Genomic DNA, 23,489 nt, shown 5'->3' on the forward strand with positions numbered 1-23,489 from the left:
CTTTTACTTTCTTCTCCAACACTTTGTTTTTGCATTATTTAAACCAAATTGAACATGTTTCATTATTTACTTGAGGCTAAATAGATTTTATTGATGTATTATGTTAAGTTAAAATAAGTGTTCATTCAGTATTGTTGTAATTGTCATTATTACAAAGCTTTTTTTTTTAAATCGCCCGATTAATCGGTATCGGCTTTTTTGGTCATCCAATAATCGGTATCGGTATCGGCGTTTAAAAATCATAATCGGTCGACCTCTAAATAATATGCATATATTAGTATCTGGGACAGAGTAGGAGGCAGTTCACTCTGGCACGCTCCATCCAAAAGTGAAATGCTGCCCCCTATCCCAAAAAGGTTAATTGCTATATTGTAATTACTTCGCCACCATGGTCTATTTATTGCCTTACCTCTCTTATCCTGCCTCATTTGCACATGCTGTATATAGATTTTTCTACTGTATTTTTGATTGTATGTTTGTTTATTCCATGTAACGCTGTGTTGTTGTATGTGTCGAACTGCTTTGCTTTAACTTAGCCAGGTCGCAGTTGCAAATTAGAACTGGTTCTCAACTAGCCTACCTGGTTAAATAAAGTTGAAATATATATATTTTTTAAAGGTGTTAGTGCCAGCATCAGTCTGTGCTGGTATGTAAGATGGCTATGAAAAATACAGATGAAAACTCATCTGTATTTAGATAGATAATCTACCTCAGGCTTGCAAAACCTCGATACTGCCTTAGATATCGTAAACCAGCTGTTGTTTAGATAAATGCATAGGCCCCCACCCCGTGTCTTACCAGAGGCTGCTGTTCTAAAGTGTATAACCCACCAGCTGTATGGTCTTAATGTTGTCGTTCAGCCACGACTCGGTGAAACATAAGATATTACAGTTTTTAATATCCTGTTGGTAGGATAAACGTGCATTCAGTTCGTCCCATTTATTTTCCAGCAATTGAACATTATCTAGCAGGATGGAAGGCAAGGGCAGATTAGCCACTCTGATCCTCACAAGGCACCCTGATCTCTTTCCGCTAAATCTCAGTTTCCTTGTCCAGTGAATAACGGGGATCTGGGCCTGGTCGGATGTCTGTATTATATCCCTCCCGTCCGACTCATTGAAGAACTCTTTGTCCATTTTGAGGTGAGCAATCTCAGTTCTGATGTCCAGAAGCTCTTTTTGGTCATAAGAGATGGTAGCAGCAACATTATGCACAAAACAAGTTACGAACAATGTGAAAAAAATAAATAAATAGCATTGTTGGTTAAGAGCCGTTAAGACGGCAGCCTTCACCTCCGGTGCCATCATCATATCTTGGTCAAAAGAGTGAGGGCTAACTGTAAAGATCAGCAGAAGAGCTGTAAATCTCCTTATTACTTTACTCTAATCAACTTTAGTGAACTTCCATTTCTCCAGAGTGAGCCTACCAGTTTACTTGCCATTTATTTTATATATATTTTTTACATTATTCTATCAATTCATTCCAAGGACAAGTAGTGTTTATGTGACCTTTCAAGGATAAATCCTAACTTAAAATACTTGTGTGTAAACATTCAGACATAGAGTAATCTAAGTCAGTTGTGTGACAAACAGGAGAACATAAGATACATATTATTTCAGGTAAGCAGCTTTAACTTCAAGTTCATTTGAGTTCAATGTACTTGATCCAGTGTATTGTGTCAGTGATGTAAGCATCACCAGTCAAGTGTCTTCACACCCAATATATCATAAACCCTCTAACAGTACAGAGATAGTGACAGAACTGGAGTACTAGAAAATCAATGGGTCCCAATTCCCCAATTCTCGAAAATGCTCTATGCTGCTCCCAGTAGCAGTAGCATACGAAAGAAGGTAATTTACTGACACAATCCTAATACATCAGTGTGTGTCAAGGCTCAGGAGAAGACCCAGATGCAGACAGTTTCGCAGTAACACAAGTTTATTACAACAGGGTGGCAGGCAAACGACAGGCCAAGAGCAGGTAGAGGTCAGTAGTCCATAGCAGAGTCTGAAAGGTACAGAATGGGAGGCTCAGGGTCAGGCAGAGGTCAGTAATCCAGGGTGGTGTGACAAGGTACAGAATGACAGGCAGGCTCAGGGTCAGGGCAGGCAGAATGGTCAAAAACCAGGAAAGCTAGAAACAGGAACTAGAGACAGAAAGGAGCACGGGAAAAAATGCTGTTATGAAAACAAAATGAACTGGTAGCAGAAAAACAGAGAACACAGGTATAAATACACTGGGGGTAATGAGGAAGATGGGCGACACCTGGAGGGGGTTGAGACAAGCACAAAGACAGGTGAAACAGATCAGGGTATGACAGTATGCAGCATTTGTCTGTCCATGGAATGGAAATGGATATACAGTACTTTTGCCTCATTTGAAAAATAATCATAATTTCTCAACTTCTTTTGTATTGTTACAGTATATTGCCTACACATACCAAAAACTGAAAGGACTTGAAAAATATGCAGATAAGCTATGTGCTTGTCACGTGTGCTCCCTCTCCGGCCTCTAGGTCACCAGGCTGCTTGTTATGGTGCACACCTGTCACCATCGTTACACTCATCAGTGCATTATGACACTCACCTGGACTCCATCACCTCCTTGATTACCTGCCCTATATATCTCAGTCCCATTGGTTCCTTCCCCAGGCGTCAATGTTTCTGTTTCAGTTTCCTGTCTGTGCGTTGTTCGTGTTTCTTGTTTTGTATTATGTTTCATTTGTTAGAACACTCACTCCTTGAACTTGCTTCCCGACTCTCAGCGCATATCGTTACAGTGCTGTATCCAATTCGAGTTAAGTCTATTTTTGATGCCTAGATACTTACATCACTTTTACTTACATCACTATGCTTGTTTTGTTTGTAAACTTTGGGATGGCTTGGGTTCATTCATTATGTAGGAGTTATTTCATCAACATTTAACTTGTTCAGTAAAAGTGGGACAAGGAAAATAAATGTTTTGTTGTATGTCCTGTGAGGTTCATCAAGTACATTTAGGGCTGGAGTACGTGTAACAGGGTTGGTTATGATTCCACTTGACACTGCAGAAATATGTATTTGATGTTTATGTATTCTTATTGGTTTATCGAATTTACATATCAATAAGGGGTTATACTATTGGTCATGCTTGCAGATAGGGGGAGATCGCAAACGTCAATTCTTCCCAGTCTGATATTGACATTCAAGCGGTATGTCACGTTCTGAAATACTGTATTCTATTTTCATATTTACAAGGTGTATGAGTTCACTATATACATGTGTAACGAATGTGAAACGGCTAGCTAAATAGCGTTTCAATCGTTGACGTCACTTGCTCTGAGACCTTGAAGTAGTGGTTCCCCTTGCTCTGCAAGGGCCGCGGCTTTTGTGGAGCGATGGGTAACGATGCTTCGTGGGTGACTGTTGTCTGTGTGCAGAGGGTTCCTGGTTCCCGCCCTGGTATGGGCGAGGGGACGGTCTAAAGTTACACTGTTGCACATGTCCTGGTGTATATATGTGTACGGTACCTGTTAGATATTTGGGGCATCCTGGGATTTGCTTTTGTATGTTATTGCTGTAAGAGTGAGTTAGCTAGCATGCTCTAATTGTATTGGTCGCATTAGCCCCGCTAATTCAGTCATTTCCATGCTAACAGACAAATAACACATCTATTGACAGAATAAACTACGAATCAACGGGGCTCACTGAACCGTACACGGATCCTCGCTGGCTGGGCAGTCCTTTCTTTAAAAACACAGCGCAAGAGAGTTATGAAGTACAGTCACAGCTATTACAATGGTGCAGAGTCCAGTCTTTTTGTCTTCGCTGGACAAACTGTTATATACACACACAAACAAAAATGGCATTTTTTTGTGTGAGTAGGGCCTGGTTGATACCTGTTGAGGGCACCTGGTTCTTATTTGACAGGTCAACCAAAACAATTTTCTTTCCCAAAGGAATTGGAGTCCAAAATTACCACGTTGATCAAATGCTAATTATTTGGGGAGAAATTACTTTAATTTTCCTATATTCACTGCAATGTAAGCATTCCCACATCTCCTACATATGCTCACAACTCTTTTCCTGACATGGCTTGATATGGGGCAATGGACGTGTCCAATGTGCTTTTTCACACAAATGCCAAAACCAGAGACGATTGAAGAAATGTGTCTGGGTCTTGACACAGTGGAACGGTAGCCTACTGTATTCCTTTTAGAGTATGGCCACTTGAGCAGGCAGGCAGGTGGTGAAGGCTTTTCAACTGGAGCATGTCATGTTGGCTCAAAGCTATGCTGTGAATTAATTAACCTCCCATGAATTATTCAGCAAGTTTTAAGAGCTATCCATGACATTTTCCATTGTTCCTCTTGGGAAAACAGACAATGATTTTAAAGATGTCAAATTGCATAAGACTGTTTTTGATTCTGAGCTGACGACCTGCCAGTATAAATTCATAGGCTCTGGCCTTGAGAATGTCTACTCCGAATAATGCAATAACATCTGCTTAGAGATAATTTATTTAGATTATCAGAGGCCCCATTCTTCGGACGGTAAAAATCTCGCAAACTTGTCAATGGCACAGTTTCACCATTTCTTGCCATCGTAATCTTTCAGGATGCACCAAGATATCGAATGAGCATCATCAGTATTAACAATGTGCTGCTGTTATCAACCTGAGAAAATAGATATTGCACTTTGATTCAATTTGTAGCCTTGGAAGAACATGCATGAGCCAAGATGCTTTGAACCATTTAGTCCAAATGTGCCATCTCTCTCTGCGGTCTCTGATGCAGGCTGGTCTCTGTGTGTGCTTTAGTGGAACATGCCACAACTCTGGGATGTTGCCCTGCAATGCTAATACAATGCTAATATTGGGCTCCCGAGTGGCGCAGGGGTCTAAGGCACTGCATCTCAGTGCAAGAGCCGTCACTACAGTCCCTGGTTTGAATCTAGGCTGTATCTCATCCGGCCTTGATTGGGAGTCCCATCAGGCGGCACACAATTGACCCAGCGTTGTCTGGGTTTGGCCGGGTTAAGCCGTCATTGTAAATAAGAATTTGTTCTTAACTGACTTGCCTAGTTAAATAAAATAAAAAGAGATATATAAAAGCAGCAGAAGAAGCAGGGCCCTAAAATGGATAAATAAGAAATGTGGGACTGAGAGTTTCAGTGTGGCGGGAGGCACATTGACATAAAAGCCAGTGAGTGAAGCCCAGCGACGTGTCCCCTGGGTTTAATCCAGTGTGGCGTACAGAGCGTGGCGCAGCCTGCAAGGATTATGTGTGCTGGACTTAGTTACTCTCTCCTCCTCGGTGCCCTACTTTTCATTGAAATATGGAGAGAAAGACAGTGAGAGAAGGAAAGAGGGAGCTCTATATTGTAGGAATGCAGGGACAGATGGAGTCAGACGGTGGGGAGGGGGACGTGGAGCCAGAGAGCGGGAGAGAGACCTCTGTAACTTTATTCCCCTCTCCCTCTCGCATGTTAAATTCTGGTTTAAGAATACTTATGGGGTGGTAGATAATGGGGGATTTGTCTATCCCTTTGAACATATTCTCAACCGGCTGGTAGAGCATGTTTTGACAATGGAATTAGAAGTGGGTATGAAAACAATCTTCACTTGAACGTGATTGGTCAACTCCCCACTCCCTCCTGTATCAATTCATTTAATTTGGATACTTTTCGGTTGCTGCAGTTGAGCGTTGTTGCACTCTAACTTTAGAGTATCACCGAAGATATGGGATAAAAGGCAGGAATTCAGTTGGTGAGGGATTAATATTGCACCATTCCTGTTAGTAGAGATGAGTAGGAATAAGAAAATAAATAGTTCAAATGTAAAAAGGCTAAAAGCTAGAATTTTGTAACAATGTTCTCAACCAGGTAGTTAATATTCCATTAAAAGGTATGGTGGACTAAGAAATAAATAAATAAATATATATATATATATTTTTTTAAAGTATTCTTTTGGTGAAAAATATTATTTAATTGTTGACAACACATGACATTAGACAAAAAACTGCACTCTGTCATATATTATCTCAAAATATACAGTGCCTTCGGGAAGTATTCAGACCCCTTGACTTTTTCTACATTTTGTTAGGTCCCATTTTGTTAGGCCTTATTCTAAAATGGATTAAATAGCCCCCCCCCCAATCAATCTACACAAGCTTGCCACACCTGTATTTGTGGAGTTTATCCCATTATTCTCTGCAGATCCTCTCAAGCTCTGTCAGGTTGGATGTGGAGTGTTGCTGCACAACTATTTTCAGGTCTCTCCAGAGACGTTCAATCAGGTTGGAAGGTGAACCTTCACCCCAGTCTGATCAAGGATCTCTCTGTACTTTACTTCATTCATCTTCGCATCGATCCTGGCTAGTCTCCCAATCTCTGCCGCTGAAAAACATCCCCAAAGCATGATGCTGCCACCACCATGCTTCACCGTAAGGATGGTACCAGGTTTCCTCCAGAAGAATACACTTGGCATTAAGGCCATTGAGTTCAGTCTTGGTTTTATCAGACCAGAGAATCTTGTTTCTCATGGTTTGAGAGCCTTTAGGTGCCTTTTGGCAAACTCCAACCGGGTTGTCATGTCCCTTTTACTGAGGAGTGGCTTCCGTCTGGTCACTCTACCACAGTGGTTCCCAATCTTTTTATAGTGCCGTACCCCTTCAAACGTTCAGCTGCGTACCCCCTCTAGCACCAGGGTCAGCACACTCTCAAATGTTATTTTTTTGCCATTATTGTAAGCCTGCCACACACACACTATACGATACATTTATTAAACAATAGAATGAGTGTGAGTTTTTGTCATAACCCAGCTCGTGAGAAGTGACAAAGAACAATTATAGGACCAGTGTAATGAGTACGATGGGAGACAGAGTGCTGGTTTCAAGCACAGGGCGCCGCAGGTGTTTCTTAGTAAAGGATAACAAGAGGAGGCAGGTAGCTGGGTCCAGTGGCAGGCAGAATGTCACACACAGGGATTCCTAAAAAGGTATCGGTACAGGCAGGGAAAAGGCTAAAAACGTAGTCCTGGATATCAGGCAAGAGGTTGATGACAGAAAATCTGATAGGCAAAAGTGCAGGCAGGGAATGATGGCCAAAAACTATGATACATGGGAGGACTACTACGGAAATAAACAGCCCTCTGACTAGACAGTGTAACAAAACAAACAATACCTCACAATGATGGGGTGCAAAGAACTGAACTAATTAGTGTGTTAAATGACATACAGTTGTGCGAACAGGTGATCAGAATTCAGGTGATTGGGATCTGGAGAGTGAGCTGCGTTCAGGGGATATATCTGTTTGAGAGTGTGAGCTAGAAAGTGGGCTGGAAAGTGAGCTGCGTTCAGGGATCTATGTGTTTGAGAGTGTGAGTTGGAAGCAGACGTTACAACCAGGGCACAAATAATAATATAATAATCAACCATGTTGCTCTTCATTTAGCCATCTTATATATACAACTTGATCTGTTCATTTTAAAATTGTGAGTAACTCACCACAGGTTAATGAGAAGGGTGTACTTGAAAGGATGCACATAACTCTGCAATGTTGGGTTGTATTGGAGAGAGTCTCTTTCTTAAATCATTTTCCACACACAGTCTCTGCCTGTATTTAGTTTTCATGCTAGTGAGGGCCGAGAATCCACTCTGACATAGGTACTTGTTTGCAAAAGGTATCAGTGTCGTAACAGTGCGATTCGCCAAGGCAGGATAATCTGAGTGCAGCCCAATCCAGAAATCTGCCAGTAGATTCTGATTAAATTCAATTTTCACAGAACTGCTTGTTGCAATTTTGATGAGGCTCTCTTGTTCAGATATCGGTAAGGGGACTGGAGGCAGGGCATGAAAGGGATAACGAATCCAGTTGTTTGTGTCATCTGTTTTTGGAAAGTACCTGCGTAATTGCGCACCCAACTCACTCAGGTGCTTCGCTCGATCACATTTGACATTGTCTGTAAGTTTGAGTTCATTTGCACACAAAAAATCATACAATGATCAAAATCAAATCAAATTTATTTAGATAGCCCTTCTTATATCAGCTGATATATCAAAGTGCTGTACAGAAACCCAGCATAAAACCCCAAACACAAACAGCAAGCAATGCAGGTGTAGAAGCACGATGGCTAGGAAAAACTCCCTAGAAAGATCAAAACCTAGGAAGAAACCTAGAGCGGAACCAGGCTATGAGGGGTGGCCAGTCCTCTTCTGGCTGTGCGGGGTGGAGATTATAACAGAACATGGCCAAGATGTTCAAATGTTCATAAATGGCCAGCATGGTCTAATAATAATAATCACAGTAGTTTTCGAGGGTGCAACAGGTCAGCACCTCAGGAGTCAGTTGACTTTTCATAGCCGATCATTGAGAGTATCTCTCCTGCTGTTTCTAGAGAGTTGAAAACAGCAGGTCTGGGACAGGTAGCACATCCGGTGAACAGGTCAGGGTTCCATAGCCGCAGGCAGAACAGTTGAAACTGGAGCAGCAGGACGGCCAGGTGGACTGGGGACAGCAATGAGTCATCATGCCAGGTAGTCCGGAGGCATGGTCCTCGGGCTCAGGTCCTCCGAGAGAGAAAGAAAGAAAGAGAGAATTACAGAGAGCATACTTAAATTCACACAGGACATCGGATAAGACAGGAGAAATACTCCAGATATAACATATTGACCCTAGCCCCCCGACACATAAACTACTGCAGCATAAATACTGGAGGCTGAGACAGGAGAGTTCAGGAGACACTGTGGCCCCATCCGATGATACCCCCGGACAGGGCCAAACAGGCAGGATATAACCCCACCCACTTTGCCAAAGCACAGCCCCCACACCACTAGAGGGATATCTTCAACCACCAATTTACCATCCTGAGACAAGGCCTTGTATAGCCCACAAAGATATCCACCACAGCACAACCCAAGGGGGGCGCTAACCCAGACAAGAGGACCACGTCAGTGACTCAACCCACTCAAGTGACACACCGCTCCTAAGGACGGCATGAAAGAGCACCAGTAAGCCAGTGACTCAGCCCCTGTAATAGCGTTAGAGGCACAGAATCCCAGTGGAGAGAGGGGAAACGGCCAGGCAGAGACAGCAAGGGTGGTTTGTTGCTCCAGTGCCTTTCCGCTCACCTTCACACTCCTGGGACAAACTACACTCAATCATAGGACCTACTGAAGAGATGAGTCTTCAATAAAGACTTAAAGGTTGAGACAGAGTCTGCGTCTCTCACATGGGTAGGCAGACCATTCCATAAAAATTGAGCTCTATAGGAGAAATCCCTGCCTCCAGCTGTTTGCTTAGAAATTCTAGGGACAATTAGGAGGCCTGCGTCTTGTGACCGTAGAGTAATTAATTATAATATAACACACAGAAATACGAGCCTTAGGTCATTAATATGATAAAATCCGGAAACTACAATTTCGAAAACAAAACGTGAAACCGTTCCGTATTGTATCTAACGGGTGGTATCCCTAAGTCTAAATATTGCTGTTACATTGCTCAACATTCAACGTTATGTCATAATTATGTACAATTACGGCAAATTAATTACGGCCTTTGTTAGGAAGAAATGGTCTTCACACCGTTCGCTACGAGCCAGGCAGCACAAACTGCTGCAACACCCTGACTCTGCTTGCAGAGAACGGAAGAGAAGTGACACAATTTCCCTAGTTAAAATAAATTCATGTTAGCAGGCAATATTAACTAAATATGCAGGTTTGGAAATATATACATGTGTATTGATTTTTTGAAAGGCATTGATGTTTATGGTTAGGTACACATTGGTGCAATGACAGTGCTTTTTTCGCAAATGCGCTTGTTAAATCATCACCCGTTTGGAGAATTAACAGGCACCGCATCGATTATATGCAATGTAGGACAAGCTAGATAAACTAGTAACATCATCAACCATGTGTAGTTAACTAGTGATTATGTTAAGATTGATTGTTTTTTTTATAAGATAAGTTTAATGCTAGCTAGAAACTTACCTTGGCTTACTGCATTCGTGTAAAAGGTAGTCAGCCTGCCATGCAGTCTGCTTGTGGAGTGCAATGTAATCGGCCATAATCGGTGTCCAAAAATGCCCATTACCAATTGTTATGAAAACTTGAAATCGGTCCTAATTAATCTGCCATTCCGATTAATCGGTCGACCTGTAGTATAAATAGTATTTTTGTGCTCTTTTGGTGTCTTTTGCTATATGTAACTTTTATCTTCATTTAAATTCAAATCCAATTTCATTGATCACATATTTAGCAGATGTTATTGCGGGTCTAGTGAAATTGTAACGCTCGTCTGAAGAAGAGGGAGTGGACCAAAGCGCAGCGTGGTACGTGTTCATGATGTTTATTCAAATCTGAACACTAGAACAAAGTAACAAAGAGCAAAACGAACAGTTCTGTCAGGTGCAGAAACACAAAACAGAAAACTACCCACAAACCCAGGTGGGGAAAAGGCTACCTAAGTGTGATTCTCAATCGGAGACAACGATAGACAGCTGCCTCTGAGAACCACACCCGGCCAAACACAAAGAAATAGAAAACATAGAAATAAAGAAACTAGAATGCCCACCCTAGTCACACCCTGGCCTAACCAAAATAGAGACTAAAATCCTCTATGGCCAGGGCGTGACAGTACCCCCCCCCCCCCCAAAGGTGCGGACTCCGGCCTCAAAACCTGACTCTAAAGGGGAGGGTCCGCGTGGGCTTCCTTTATGGCGGTGGCTCTGGTGCGGGGACCCTTGCCGCCGACCCCGGACTGGGGACCCTCGTAACGGGCCTCGGACTGGGCACCCTCGTAACGGGCCCCCTCGTTGCGGGCCCCGGACTGGGCACCCTCGTTGCGGGCCCGGACTGGAGACCGTCGCTGGAGGCTATGGAGGACATCGCTGGAGGCTCTGGAGGACGTCGCTGGAGGCTCTGGAGGACGTCGCTGGAGGCTCTGGAGGACGTCGCTGGAGGCTCTGGAGGCCCTCGTTGGAGGCTTCGTGCCATGTCTCACCACTGGAGGCTTCTTGCCATGGATCATCACTGGAGGCTTCTTGCCATGGATCATCACTGGAGGCTTCTTGCCATGGATCACCACTGGAGGCTTCATGCCATGGATCACCACTGGAGGCTTCTTGCCATGGATCATCACTGGATGCTTCTTGCCATGGATCACCACTGGAGGCTTCATGCCATGGATCATCACTGGAGGCTTCTTGCCATGGATCACCACTGGAGAGAGGAGACGTATGGGCAGTCTGGTACGTGGAGCTGCCACAGGGCTCACCTGGCTGGGGAGACATGCAAGAGGATTAGTTCTGGGCGCAGGGACAGAACTCACCAGGCTGGAGAGACATACAGGAGGCCCTGTCCTTGGCAGAGGCACCGGATACACTGGGCCGTGGAGGCGCACTGGAGGTCTCGGGCTAAGAGCCTGCACAACCCATCCTGGCTGGATGGTGACTTTGGCCCGGCACGTGCGGGGCGCAGGCACAGGACACACTGGAGACACAGGATATCCTGGGCCGTAGAGACGTACTGGAGGTCTGGAGAGCAGGACTGGCACAATCCCTTCTGGATGGATGCTCACCCTAGCCTGGCAGATGCGGGGAGCTGGGATGTAGCGCACCGGGCTAAGAACGCGTACTGGAGACACCGTGCGCTCCACCGCATAACACGGTGCCTGACCAGTATGACACCCGCCACAGTAAGCACGGGGAGTTGGCTCAGGTCTCCAGCCTGACTCTGCCACACTCCCCATGTGCCACCTCCCCAAAAAACATTTTTTTGGGGGGGGCTGCCAACCGTGTTCCCTCATAATGCTGCCTCTCAGCTTTAGTTGCTTCAAGTTCCTCCAAAAACGACAACGAACAGTTCTGTCAGGTGCAGAAACACAAAACAGAAAACAACTACCCACAAACCCAGGTGGGGAAAAGGCTACCTAAGTATGATTCTCAATCAGAGACGACGATAGACAGCTGCCTCTGAGAACCAAACCCGGCCAAACACAAAGAAATAGAAAACATAGAAATAAAGAAACTAGAATGCCCAACCTAGTCACACCCTGGCCTAACCAAAATAGAGAATGAAAGCCTCTCTATGGCCAGGGCGTGACAGAAATGCTTGTGTTCCTAACTCCAACAGTGCAGTAGTATCTAACAATTCACAACAATACACATAAATCTAAAAGTTAAATAATGGAATTAAGAAATATATAAATATTAGCAAGAGCAATGTCGGAGTGGCACATATGAGATGAGTAAACCGCTATGTAAACATTATTTAAACATTATTAAAGTGACAAACTAGTGTTCCATTATTAAAGTGACCAGTGATTCCAACTCTATGTATATAGGGCAGCAGCCTCTAAGGGGCAGGGTTGTGTAATTTAACGTAATATCTTATGATGTTCTTGTCTATAACTGTTCTGTACTTTTTCATGTATTTGTATGTTTTATGTGGACCCCAGGAAGAGTATCTGCTGCATATGCAGTAGCTGATGGGGATCCTAATAAACAAACTAAACCTGAAAACACATTAATTTCAATTCAATTGAATATTCATGTGCAAAATTACTATCATTTGTAAAAATGTGACATTAGTCCTCGTTTAACAATGCTTACCTACCAATGAACGCCACTGAAGCAGACCTAAAGTAATTTTTGTAATATTGTTGAGATGAGTAAAAATGCTATGCAAAATGCCATTCTAATATGGCATTGCTATTATGACACCCTCAACCGCCTGGTAGAGCTCTGTTACATTTTCAAGACAACCTCTTTATCGCGTACAGTATTTATAATACTCAGCTTTAATATAGCCTTCCATGTGTCGTGTGTGACAAGATCTCTGCGACATACTGTGCACACGGTTGGGCTCAAGCAGAAACTGAAGTGCTTTGATGACATATCTAGGCACGAAAGGAGAGCATCATGCAGTAACTTCCCTTTGTCCCCTGTTGCAGCTACAGTACATCAGATTGTGCATGCCTTGCATTTTGAGCCTTGTTCTGCGTTAGTTTGAGCCTACTTTATGACTTGGAGAGCTGGAGCTAGTATCCACATAGACCCATTCTTTCCCTTCTCCGTGCTTTCCACTCAGACTTGCTCCCCTCCCAATCCCTCTAGGCTCAGTCCATGGGAATTCTTAGCGGGTCACTGCTCCCGGCCTCTTTATTCCCGTTCAGCGGCAGCACCAACACCTGGCTCGCCCTCCCTCACAGCTACTCATTAATCCACACTGATACTAACAGGAACTGATCACCCGAAAAATGGCCCAATTTGGAGACCAATCATTTTGTCTGAACTTGACTATAAAATGCCTACTGTTGTAATGCCCCATACATTATGTCATTCAGCCTCTATGGTCAGTTGATAATGGGGATGAATCATGTGGTTATTCCACTGTGGTTATTCCACTGTGGTTACTGCCTCTCTACGACAGGTGGCTTACATGAAACTGGAATCATTGGCCATTATGGTTCTGTAATTGGCTCATTATAGCATACTTCCCTAGAGATTGTATATGGCGCAGACTCCCATAAGTATTTAAGGATTCTTTCAAAGGTGACATGCAATTGACTTGAATTAAATTGAATATTTGTGGTAATGTAATTGACACAGACACATAGTAATGGTTCATATTTGTCTAGTTTAATAGAGATTCTTGGTCATTTTCCCCGATGTTTACTGACATGTTGCTGTCATTTTAATTGTTTCATTTTTTGAGAGATGCTTTCTGTTGGAGAACAATGTTGGTCCCAGAGTATTTACATGGTAGTTACATATTTAATAGAATAGTTCATTGTGTAGTTCAACAAGTGCTCAGGACCTGCTGGCATCAAACTTTTGTTATTGTGGGCATTACGATGCAGTTAGAAGTGAAGTGAAGTGTAGAGATGTATTATAGGTAATGATTATGTAGGGGACTTCTGAGAATGCCACAGACGTATTTGGTACTAGGTAATCATGTCAAATTAATCATATTGTCATTGATTAAAGAGTTTTACATTATTTTAACTGAACAACGTCCCACTTACCTTAAAACCCCCATACCAATTAATAACTTTACAAACTCTGGTTTGGGACACCTGGGAACACCATGTGACGTCCTGATGACTGGTGAAACAAATGTCTTAAGATCATCTTACAAACGTCCTAACATGGTCCTCAATGACATGGTTCTCAATGACCTACACAAAGGTCCCCCAAAGTTCCATTGGGATCATCATGCGACATCCTAATGACTAGTAAAATTAAAGTCCTGAGAACTTCCTATAAAAATGTTAACATGATCCTGAGTGACGTTCTGGTAACTTGCAGGGAACTACACAAAGGTCCCCCAGAGAACGTTACATTGGCTCCATCACACGGCGTCCTGATGACCGATTTATTTGATTTGATTGGGAACGTACTGAAAACGTCTTTAGGGTCATCGCCAGAACTAACTGGAAACAATACAAAAACCTCCAGGGGACCATGAAAGTACATTATAAGAGCATCCTAAAATCGTCCCTGAGGACGTCCCCAGAACAAACCGGTAACTAGACAAAATCTCCACAGGACCATGTCCATGACACAACTTCCTGAGCGTGTCCTATAAATGTCCCCCCGGACATCCCCGGAACAAACTGGGAACTAGCACAACAGGGAAGGGGAAAGGGAAGAAAAATGTCCCTACCATTTAAACCCACACACATTAAAACCTCACCACTATTCCACTACTTGGCCCTATCTGATCCTACACCAGGCCGACAGCCTGGGAGGACGGGACACTATCGTTCAACACCTTTAAACTCCTCTGCAGCAAAATCTCGTACACCCATGTACTTCTCTGCACCTGCCACCACAACATCTTTTTTTCTGTGACGATGTCCCGAGGATAATGTCATGTTTAACGTTCCTAGAACGTTCTCAGAACTGGGAGGGTCAACCACGGCCTCTTCCCTTTCCGCAACCTATGGTGGGACAAATCAATCCAATAATCAAATTCTATTTATATATAATTCTTACATCGACAATAACCTAGCCTAGATCCCAAAGACCAATCAGCAGCACCGTGGCAAGGAAAAACTCCCTTGATGGAAAAAATCTGTAGAGAACAAATATTCAGAAGTTCATCTGATAGTGGGTATCATGATGTACTGAACAGTTGAAGACAGATGTTTGCTAGAGAGAGCATTGGGGCTGTTTTTTTCCAGACCATGCGACCTGACTGGGGACAAATTGATAGGGAAATGTAAAAGCAGGAGATTTTCCTGCTCGAGTTCATGTGGTTGCCGGTGGGAAATCATGGCCCTTGCAATGGCGAGTGTTGATTCTCTAGGGTGGAAGACAGTGTTGCAGTGTCCCTGTGGACCAGACATTGATGCTATTGGCTTTCCATAAGTCTTTGTTCTCAACTGCAGATGTGAGGGTACCAGGCAGTGTGGTATCATGAGAAATACACTCGATAAACAACTAACCCTTATTCTAACGCTTTCCCCCCAAGTACGGTTTCCATCCAGGTCCATTTTTATAGAGACAGAATTCTGCTCAGTCTACATAATCAGGGTCCAACCTATGTTTTACCACTGTATGAGTAGGTTGTGGCCTGTCCCCCTTCCTGTATTCCCTACCAGCATATAAGGCTTAAATATACTTGTTCGTACCATCTCTCCACTCAGCAGCACTTCACTGATAGGGACCCTGTGAATAATTTAAAATGTGTCAGTCTACACAGGCAGAATGGGGAAGACTTACAGCCTACTTGCCCTTCCATTTCTGGTGGGGGTGGTGAGAGGAGAGATTATGGGCTTCACTGTGTGCGTGCGTGTGTATCCGGATACTGAAGAGAGGGAGAAAGAGAGAGAGAGAGAGACAGCAGATGTCACCAGGCAGAGTCATTCACTACCGTTCCTCCTGTATTAAGTGTGGTTGTGGTGCAGCAGAGTGTCACTGTGCCCCCTTAGCGTGACTGCACACAGACCATCACTGAAACAACACAAAGCAGGGGCACGGGTCATAACACAATACTTCTACGGTATCACTCTACGCCAAGTCGCAAAAGTGTGTTATGATCATAATTGTGCAATTCTGTCAGACCATGTTAGGAGTATCATGATTAACCAATAGAGCTGTCACGACTGCATCCTGGCAACATTTTAAGTGACGGAGTGTACTGATGTGTATAGTGTGTGTAGTTTACAGGTTAATCATTGATCGCTCATGAACCTGTATTTATTGTCTGCATATGCCCATCTCTATGTTTGATTATGTATGCACAGAGATAACATTTCCCCTTGGGGATAATAAAGTCATTATCTAATCTATTTAGAGAGATGTACAGGTGTAGACTCCATATATAACGCTAAGAACAGAGGGGAGAGAAGGCAACATTGTCGCAACCCTCTAGCAATAATGATGAACGTACATATGTGGCTAGAGAAACACTTTTTTTATCCTCGTTTTGACTTAGGTCAGTCATACACAGTTAATACTGTTCTCTCACCACAATATTTCACAATGACAGTACCATGTGTCTTGCTGTCTTCGTTGCCCTGTTTTGAAGTTGTGATTTTTAATACCACATTAACTTGTTCATCTTGATTTCCCTGTAGAAATACTCATGGACTCTACGACGGCAACAGCAGAGCTGGGATGGACTATCTATCCAGCATTGGGGGTGAGTAGAACAAAGCATCTCATTATATGACACACCATTTTGTAAACTTTTTAAACTTTTTGTCATTTTGCAGAACCGTCTCTAGCTGCAGCACCATGAGTACCCCTATTTGTTTACCATGTTCATACGGCATTGTTGTTCGGAATACAATTAGGGGCAGCAATATATCCGGTCATAGGTTGCAAAAGGCCCTAAAACAGCATGTGTGAACCTCTCCCCCTGATGTAGTTGGTTAGAGTTAATAATTTATTTCATAAAATAAACTTCTAAGCAAAGTGAATTGGGGGAAATTTGCCTACGTATGCCTTTCATGTAAAATGTAAAAGTGGGAGCTGTCTGAGGAATTGCGATGTTGTTTTGTTAACTCTGCTGAAGGAAGATTGCCCTGTCATACTGAAATCAATAATTCATAAAGTGTGTGATGCCAGGAAGATAAACAGTGTGAAAGCTGTGAGCCAAGTGATACATCAACTGAATCTTATTGCACGTTTATTTTGACATTAATCATGATATGGGTTCTTTGGGTTTTTTAAGACCAGTAATCAAAGTAATTCAAATAATATGTTGACTTTTCACAAGTCATGGATGTTAAAACTGACCTCTTGCTCTGTCTGTCCCTGGCAGTGGGAGGAGGTGAGTGGCTACGATGAGAATATGAATACCATCCGCACCTACCAGGTGTGCAATGTCTTTGACAACAACCAGAACAACTGGGTACGCACCAAGTACATCCGCCGGCGCGGCGCCCAGCGCATCCACGTGGAGATTAAGTTCTCGGTGCGCGACTGCAGCTCCATCCCCAGCGTCCCCGGCTCCTGTAAAGAGACTTTTAACCTGTACTACTACGAGACAGACTCGGACACGGCCAATAAGGTGTCCCCGGCCTGGATGGAAAACCCCTGGATTAAAGTGGACACCATCGCAGCCGACGAGAGCTTCTCCCAGGTGGACCTGGGCAGCCGGGTGATGAAAATCAACAGGGAGGTACGGAGCTTCGGCCCCGTGTCACGCCAGGGTTTCTACCTGGCATTCCAGGACTACGGCAGCTGCATGTCGCTCATCGCCGTGCGCGTCTTCTACAGGAAGTGCCCCCGCGTGGTCGAGAATGGCGCTGTGTTCCCTGAGACCCTGTCGGGGGCGGAGAGCACCTCCCTGGTGGCGGCGCGGGGTGTGTGTGTGCCCAATGGGGAGGAGGTGGATGTGCCCATCAAGCTCTACTGTAACGGGGACGGGGAGTGGATGGTGCCCATAGGGCGCTGTATGTGCAAGGCTGGGCACGAGGCGGTGGAGAATGGCACGGTGTGTCGAGGTGAGAGCTGCTGATATAATGTGTTTACTACTACTGTGGACTGTTTTGCCTTGGGGTCATTTACTTATTGAGATTAGTGATAAGCCAGAGGATAGAGACTTGAACAGATGTAGGATCTTAATTTGGATTATAATAGGCATTTTTGCATTGGCTGATACTTTTTTCGGAAGGGAAAATCAAGTCTGAAATTTCTAAGTGGAAATTACAAACTTCAGAAGCTTTTTTACATGTCAAATGCACTACAAGTTTCAAATTTAGATCCTACATCTTTAATGCATATACCGTTGGTTTACTAACTACAGTAGAGTCACTAAGGGAACACAATTAGTGCCAGGAAAGATGGGTCAAGAATGTGCTGTAGGGGAGAGTGTTGAGGGTAATTAGAGGTGTCTTTAAACCGTAGACCTATGTCCCAGCCTTGCATTCAGAGAGATATCACTTTATGCCAAGAAAGCACTATCCTAGTGTCTTCCCTTACCCTAATGTATTTCTGTGATGAGTGAAGAAAGAAAGAGACAAGGAAAATGTCTGGCACACACACACACACACACACACACAAATCCCTGGCTATTTGATTAGAAATATCAAGCACGGCTAATGAAGCCCTCAACGACCTGTTCTGCCGTGCTTCACGGTGTGAAGGTTTCTTTGGGGAGGAGGGACACTTAAATAGCTAGAGGTAGTCAATGATATTACTGAGCCTTAGTCATACTGTCACACAGCAGTGACTCCCCTATGTTGTTAAATCTGGTTTAGTCATCCAGGAAATCATTATTCAAGAGTCCATTTTGATGGTAATTTGACCACTGGAAGAGGACAGTGACTTCACATCACCAGGCACCTTCATACTCACCCAGCTTTTCTACAGTATATAGCCCATAGCTGACGGATCTATTAATGACCTATGCTTCGTGGTTTATGTTAGGCATTTCATGTTAGGACAAGAAATGCCCTATGTTCTGCGTAACACTTCTACTGGCTACTCAACATGCTCTAGGGTCAAGCTCTCTAACCTCACCCCGTCTTCCTCTCTCCCATGGAGAGCAGTGAATCGTGGGAGTGTAGCCCTTTGGATTCATTTCAAGCCTGCAGGGGAAAGAGGGACCTTATTGCTGTAACAATACATTCAATAGGTACATGCATTTGTCTAGTTGGATGAATGGACATGCAAGGTGGAGAAATTAGCAACGCTCATGCCCAGACCACCTCAGACCTTCCCCTCTTTCCAGTCATAATTGTTGTATTTGTGAGGAGTAAATTAACTTGTCACATATTTGTTGCTGGTTTTGGTTTCTTTCATAAGATCGAAGCGAACACTTAAACTCTTGCTTGTACAAGCACCTTTTCCAAACTTCCAAAGTTATGACCCTGTCAGAAAAATGCCCAATGTACCAACGTGCTTCAGATGGGTTTGCATTGTGCACATTGTTAACTGATTTGCTTCATAGACAATCTTTTGTTGGGTAAATATACACTGCAGGCATTTACTCTGTCCAGTGGGGAAGCCAGAGTTATGTCCTGCAACAGTGGATGTTGTCCTCTGGGTTTCGGCTTCTACTGAGCATTCAATGGTTATTGAATATAATCAGAGAGCGAGAACTCACCTGCTGCCCCCAGTGTATTCAACACCAGATTTACAACTCTTACATTGTAAATTACTCTTACATTGTGTTTTATTCTGTATAAAAAACAATAACATTTGTAAAGAGAGTACACTTAGTTTTATGTGAGAGATTTTATGTGTGTAGTATTTACCCCTCTCTCTCTCTCCACCTCCAACAGACACATGGTCCTATGTGATTGGTCCTATCCACATGGTCCTATGTGATTGGTCCTATCCACATGGTCCTATGTGATTGGTCCTATCCACATGGTCCTATCCACATGGTCCTATGTGATTGGTCCTATCCACATGGTCCTATGTGATTGGTCCTATCCACATGGTCCTATCCACATGGTCCTATGTGATTGGTCCTATCCACATGGTCCTATGTAATTGGTCCTATCCACATGGTCCTATCCACATGGTCCTATGTGATTTGTCCTATCCACATGGTCCTATCCACATGGTCCTATGGTCCTATGTGTCCTATGTAATTCTGGGCCACACTCAGATTATTGGGACATCATGGTTCTTGCGTGTAAAATAGTAATTTGAATCAAGCCACTGCAAATGAAGTCTTCTGAGAATAGAATTCTGGGCTATGTTAGGGCAGACCCCCAAGCTCAAGCAATTACTAACGGGTCAGGAGTCCTGGAAACGCATGAGGGGAAAAGACTGTCCTCTCAATTTACCGCCAATCCTACAAACATGGCGCATTAAACTCCCTCAGAAACAGTCATCCACATCCACATCTCTCTCTCTCTCTCTCTCTCTCTCTCTCTCTCTCTCTCTCTCTGTCCTCCCCCTCTCTCTCACACACAGATGATGTTATTTTTACTTAACCACAGTGTTAAAAGATTCACAGGGCGGTGCAGAGGAGACAGTGGTAATGTTGTGGGCAACCTCATGTTGGATAATATTGCTTTCAGTCTGACTGCTACTCCTGAACTCAGCCACTCTTAGACAGGTGTCTCTTCTTCATTTCTGACAGAGCCTCTTCATGCAGACTGTGTGTGCATGCATGTGTGCACACGTCTATGCGTGTGCGGGGTCCTATTTATAGCCTATATGGTCGGGAAACACAAACAGCTTCTGGCTCTAATTAGGAGAATGGCTCCGCAGAATGTTGGTCAATACATGGCAGTGGGTTGTCTCTGCCTGCTACTGGATCAAAGTCAGGCACTGTCTACAAATTGACCTTTGCTACGTGTGTACAGTTTTGTTAAGCCTTTGATAAGGCCAAAGTTTAATTCTACTGCTCCACATCAGGCTGACTCATTCATTATTTTGTTTTGTCAAGAAGAATTGTCTCAAAGAACATGATTATTCAAGTGTTTTCAGCTTCATATACTACTTCTGATGTATCACATAATGTGAGCCAACTCTTGAGAGTGTCAAAGTGCAAACACTTTTAAATCTATAGATTGATATAGTGCCATGCTTGAATCTAGGGTTGGGCTGTATCCAGATGTTCATATCCTCATACCGTCCTTCTCTCACATCGGGATTTACGGTGTTACCGGCTTAGTACAGAAGGGGCTCTATTACCAGAATGGTAACAATATTAGCACTTTGTAATAGAGAATTTCCATGGAGGCTGCTAGCTAAATATGCTAACGAGCGGAAACAAAAAATACACAAATTGCAAAGACAGACAATCAAGCTCATAAATGTATACATATATAGGTAGGAGCTACCGAATGTCATTTTTGGTGAGTTTGGACATTTTCAAGCAAATGTGAACGAAAGACATTGTGCAAATGAAATGAACAAGTTTGGACGCATGCTTGTCTGAAGGAAGGACAGTACTGTGCACAGACTGTGTCTCTGTGGAGTCTGGGTGTCGCTAAGGCAAGGAGCCTGCCTGCTCTGCTCGGAGAAGAAGACCGGGAGAAGCAGATGGCCCAGAACAGAGAAGAGAACAAACGCAAGAAAATCAAGCTGCAGTTGCAGCTGTACAGATAACTCATTCAAAGGACTTTGACTTCTCAAACATGGCGGAAAGCGAACACATTATGATGCCCTTAGCAAGTTAAACTTAAGGGTCGTCAGAATTCTTTGTTTTTTTCACACAGATTCTTTTTTTAAATGCAGATCTACAATACAGATCTTCTTATTGTATATTTTTGCTCAGCATCAAACACATTTTGTGCTTCATTTGCACTTCTGCACTCGTTTGAGAATTCACAAATTGGCATTCTCTAAAAAGACATCGCTTTGACTGATGTGTAGCCACTTTTCTCCAGTACTTTTCTCGGTGTAGCCAGCCGACTTTTCCCTGGTAAATTGGCAGATTAACTTTAAGCGAAACATAAGGAAATGTAGCTGGTTACATTAGTTCTGTAATAAACATTAGAAATATAATGGCCTTGCATCTCCCCTCTCGGATCAGTTTCTCGGGCGTCGGAGAATACCAAACACAGTTGAATAGATATACACAAAAAATGACAGTTTGGATCAACCAAAAAAACTGGTCACAAGTAAATTAGTTAGGTTTTCTCAATTGAAAAATGCTACATTTGTTGAAACCAAATATATACGATTCATTGCCAACTGTTTTATTTGATTATTACCAAACCAATATTTCAAGTTGCAACCTATTTCTTTCAACACTCGTTTTGGTTAAACCTAATAAATAACAAATACAATACAATATATAATGTAAATACAACCCATTTTGTTCCAAGTTCACTTTTTAATTTGGATTGAACTATTCACATTTCTTCAATTGCGTTACAAGCTATTCAATAAATTAAAGTTGGTTCAATAACTTGAAATAATGTTTCCAAACCAAATTTTTACACAAGTCTTCCACATTTAGTAGCCACAATATCGTAACCAAGCATTGGCTACCTTAATATAGAAACCTTATCTGGCTCTTTAGTAGCACATGCCATTTGTTTTTGTTTTTTTACCCGTATTTCCAGCATTATCCACTACTGTAGGTCTGCTACAGGTAGAACATCCCAGGAAATATGATTTCATTGACACAAGCTGTCTCCAATCAGTCAATCAATGTCTGGTTGTGTGTGAATTTGTGGTTGGGGGGGATCGCCGAACAAGTCAGCCACACTACCTGTGTTGCCATCAGCATTGTGTCAATGTGACGTTCTACCTGCTAGACAAGACCAATCGAAATCACCCCCCCCCCCCTCATTATTTCAATTCACAGGATAGAAGATAGAATGCGTCAGCCGTCGAGAATTGAACATCTACGAATCTTGAGCTTGGATGCTGTCACTGGACGTGACACAACGCGGGCAGTATAGCAGCTTTCATTGATTTCAAAGGAAGTGTTCCCTCAATGGCTGATGGCTGATGGCATTGCTGGATGCCCGGTGGCTGTAGTGTAGCAGTGCCGTAAGCCAGGGGAGGCGTAGCTCTATGAATCTTAATTGCGCTATGCTTATTATTTGGCAGGGAATACTTTTTGTAGATCAGTGATTCTACATCTCACTTTGCTCAAGTGAAGTTGTAGCTAAAAATGTGTAAATTAGGGGCAGTTTAAGGGCAGTGCGCCCTCATTGGGGAAACCCATTCTAGTGATTATATTTCTGTTTGGTAGGATCCAGGGGCTGGGACGACTACACTGTGGCCTGAAATATTGATATCTGAGTATCACAGATTGTGTAACTATTTATTTATTGAATGACCCCTTATTAGCGAATTGTCAAATCCTCTCTCTCCCACTTCAATCCTCCTTCCTCTCAGTCTGGGTCTAGCCATGGGTGTTCCCTGGGTCCTCTGTCAACAGACTCTTTCTTTTGTGTCGTCACACTGGCTGTCCTTTGACTGCCTGGGATTCCTACAGCTTCTCATTGTGGCAAGTAGTAGATAGGACAGTTAGTCAAAGACGGTTTCGGACCTCTTGGTAAATGAGACAAAAACTAAATGAATTCAATAACAACAAGAGACAAACACTGTTTCAATACAAGATAACAATGTAAAGTTAT

General features: G+C 43.2%; 1 protein-coding gene across 1 annotated transcript in view; it reads left to right on the forward strand.

Moving 5' to 3' along the window:
• Positions 1-23,489, forward strand: part of LOC135504541 (ephrin type-B receptor 2-like) — a 60,763-nt gene that overhangs the window by 17,205 nt on the left and 20,069 nt on the right. The window contains exons 2-3 of the mRNA XM_064923229.1: positions 16,560-16,624; positions 17,249-17,933. Of these exons, the coding sequence (XP_064779301.1) occupies positions 16,560-16,624; positions 17,249-17,933 (750 nt within the window). The remainder of the gene's footprint in view (positions 1-16,559; positions 16,625-17,248; positions 17,934-23,489) is intronic.

Source organism: Oncorhynchus masou, chromosome 18 (assembly GCF_036934945.1).
Source record: "Oncorhynchus masou masou isolate Uvic2021 chromosome 18, UVic_Omas_1.1, whole genome shotgun sequence".
NCBI classification, from domain to species: Eukaryota; Metazoa; Chordata; class Actinopteri; order Salmoniformes; family Salmonidae; genus Oncorhynchus; species Oncorhynchus masou.